At 34.1% G+C, this 2,975-nt stretch overlaps 1 protein-coding gene across 1 annotated transcript; it reads left to right on the top strand.

Moving 5' to 3' along the window:
- The first annotated feature begins 592 nt into the window (after positions 1-592).
- On the top strand, positions 593-2,606 carry LOC129893050 (uncharacterized). Its single transcript, XM_055968542.1, has 3 exons — positions 593-886; positions 1,757-1,962; positions 2,159-2,606. The coding sequence occupies exons 1-3, from the start codon at positions 797-799 to the stop codon at positions 2,421-2,423; spliced, it is 561 nt and encodes a 186-aa protein (XP_055824517.1). The 5' UTR covers positions 593-796; the 3' UTR covers positions 2,424-2,606.
- Positions 2,607-2,975: the final 369 nt, after the last annotated feature.

Consider the following 2,975-nt stretch of genomic DNA (forward strand, 5'->3'; position numbering starts at 1 on the left):
AGTTAAGAGTACCAAAAAAGAGGGAAATATTTTGAAGAAACTACCTAATTATACAACTATTCTTATCATGTTTACTAATTCTTTCTATAATTTAAAATAATTATATATGGCTTGCTAACTAATAATTTCATATCAGATTTCAAGTCAAATACATCTAGATACATATATTTTTGTTATCATATACACTGAAATAGGAAAAGAAGTGAGTGAGATAGGAGCGAGGCGAGCAAGATAGTCTATGTATTCCCGATACATGTCAATCACACTAGATACATATATTCGTGATCAAATACATTTTAAAATATAGATAAATAGTAAGAGAGACAAGCGAGATAAAAAAGAAGCGAGAGAGAGAGTCAAAAACATGTGAATCTACTTGAATACACTATATCTGAAATAAATAACACATAATTTTAACCCTATTTATTCAAAACACAAGTATCTAATTCTGATAAGATTTGTAATATTAAAAAATCTTGCGCCTAAACGTGTAGGATTTATGTTATTTGCCCAAATATTTGTATTTCATCCTCAGGCCCGGCCCGTTTAGATCTGAAACGACACCGACAGTATAAAAAGGGTCAAAACTCAAGAGAGCGGTGTGGTTGGTGCTTAGTGAAGCAGAGTAGCTCACATTTTCGGTGAACTGTTAGGAAGTCATTATTTCTGCTTTGATAAATTTATTTATTGTTTTTGCCAGTTGTTGCTGCTTCTTCTTCTTCATTACGGTTCATTAGTATACATAGAGAGAGGAAGAGGAAGAGATCTAATTTTTTCTGATTGATTTTAGTACCAAATGGCTTCGAAGTTGTTAATGATAACTATTTTCCTATTGGATCTGATTGCTTTTGGTTTGGCTATTGCTGCTGAGCGGAGAAGAAGCAAAGTAAGGACTTTCATTTCTCTTCACTATACTTATATAACTGTCTTATCTTCATTTTTCTCTGTGAATTTGATTAACTTTTGCTTTTTCTTCTGTTGATCTGTTTGGTCGAGATCCTGTATATATATATATTTTAAAGTTGGTGGTAGGGTAGGGGATGGGGAAATGGGGGATTAGGTTACAAGGCACCAACAAGATGAAAGTTCTCGTATCCAAACTAACTGTCCCCGGTTTCCTGTTAAATTTTAGGATTTTTGAATATTTTTCATTTTGTATGTGGTTATTCATTGAAACCAAAATAAGTTAATATATTGGATTAATCATTGATCACCTGGAACTATTACTAGTATTTGATTGCTGTAATAGTGATGTGCAATTTTTAGATGATTTTTCAGTTTTGGGTATAATGCCTTGTAATTGTATTACTTTCAAAATCTCTTATTTGTTGGACTAATCTCGTGCTTTATCTGCCTGTATCCTACCCATCAGAGGCAGATTCAGGATTTGAATATTTTAGGTTCCAGTACAAAATTCTACCACTATTCATTTGATTTACTTGCTCTGCTCAAAATATAGTTTTTTGTACTTATTTTGGTGAATTTCTTGATACATATACAGAGTATGGGCCAAAAAAATTGAAGATCTCATCTTTAGTTCCGTAATGTTCTAGTTCTATCAATAACTTGGGAAAAGACTGCAAATTAGGTTGTAATTTTGTGTTATAGTGTTGTCAATGGGAAATCAAGACCAATATTTCCTTTAGTTGCTTTCCTATCTGATTGATTTGTTTATGAGTTCTAGTCCTCCTCTAGATTTGGTTCGAGTTATTAGTTTTTTTGTGTCACCTGACTGAATATATCGCTTCATTTGTAGGCAACAATCAAACAAGATGCTGAAAATAACTATAGCTATTGTGTCTATAACTCCGACATAGCAACTGGCTTCGGTGTTGGTGCCTTTTTATTTCTTATGGTTAGTCAAATAATTATAATGGTGGCGAGCCGTTGCTTCTGTTGTGGAAAGGCTTTGAGGCCTGGAGGTTCAAGGGCTTGTGCTGTTCTCTTATTCATCATATGCTGGTAAGTATACAATAGCAAGCAAAAAAGTGTCTATCTTGCTTCCAATTCAGTAACTTAAAAAGGGGGATTTTCCACATCGTTGAGTGATTTTTTAAAAGGATGCCGGTTTCTCTTTCAATGCTAAAAAGCATGTGACTTGTAAGTTAACGTTTTATTGTACATACATTGTAAAAAAATTGTGTACTTTTTGTTTCAGGGTCGCATTTTTTATAGCTGAGGTGTGCTTGTTGGCCGGTTCAGTTAGGAATGCTTATCATACCAAGTATGGATCATCATTCTTGATGAGTGATAAACCTCTATCGTGTGAGACTCTGAGAAAGGGAGTTTTTGCAGCTGGAGCAGCTTTCATTTTCTTCACCAGCATAATCTCCCAGTTCTACTATGTGTCCTACGCCAAGGCACGGGGTGGCCCCATGCCGTATGGTGGCGAAGCCGGTGTTGGCATGGCAGCCTACAAATGAGGGTGATCAAGGTTGTTGCTACTTTTTTATTTGTTAAAAAAAAAGTTGTGATTTTGAAGTTCATGTATATTATACAAGTTTCTATTGCGTAGTTGCATTTGATTTATTGTTGTAGGAGTCTTTTCGGACAAATCTCATTGTACCATATTCCTTCCTGCTGCGTAATTTTTTTGTTCTATGTCACGTAATGTGAGCTTTTGTCTGCAAAAATCTGTTAGTTTGGCTTTTCGCTTATAAGGCAAAAGTCACAATTTAGAAATCTCAATTTATGACTTTTGGCTAATGTGGTTTAAAATCAAGTGTATATAAGCACTTTTTAATTTATTCAAATACTAAAAAAAAGCTCTTAAAAGCTATTTCTGCATTAAAGGACGTAAAGAGTGATCTGTACGCTCAAACTATTTTGTGAATGATGCATAGTAGTAGTAGTAGTAGATGTGATAAAGAAGCCATAGAAACATAACACTCTTTAATTGAACCATAGAAATGGTTAGTCATTCGACATGTAGTTGAGGAATAAACTAGAAGCATCAAAATGCAAAGAGCTAAAGA

The sequence above is a fragment of the Solanum dulcamara genome, chromosome 6 (genome assembly GCF_947179165.1).
Source record: "Solanum dulcamara chromosome 6, daSolDulc1.2, whole genome shotgun sequence".
Lineage (NCBI taxonomy): Eukaryota > Viridiplantae > Streptophyta > Magnoliopsida > Solanales > Solanaceae > Solanum > Solanum dulcamara.

What these genes read in the sequence shown, in the direction of transcription:
- LOC129893050 (XM_055968542.1), top strand. Translation starts at nt 797, where the DNA reads ATGGCTTCGAAGTTGTTAATGATAACTATTTTCCTATTGGATCTGATT. An exon ending in CTGAGCGGAGAAGAAGCAAA is followed by an intron (nt 887 to 1,756) that starts GTAAGGACTTTC and finishes CTTCATTTGTAG; the next exon opens with GCAACAATCAAACAAGATGC. An exon ending in CTCTTATTCATCATATGCTG is followed by an intron (nt 1,963 to 2,158) that starts GTAAGTATACAA and finishes TTTTTGTTTCAG; the next exon opens with GGTCGCATTTTTTATAGCTG.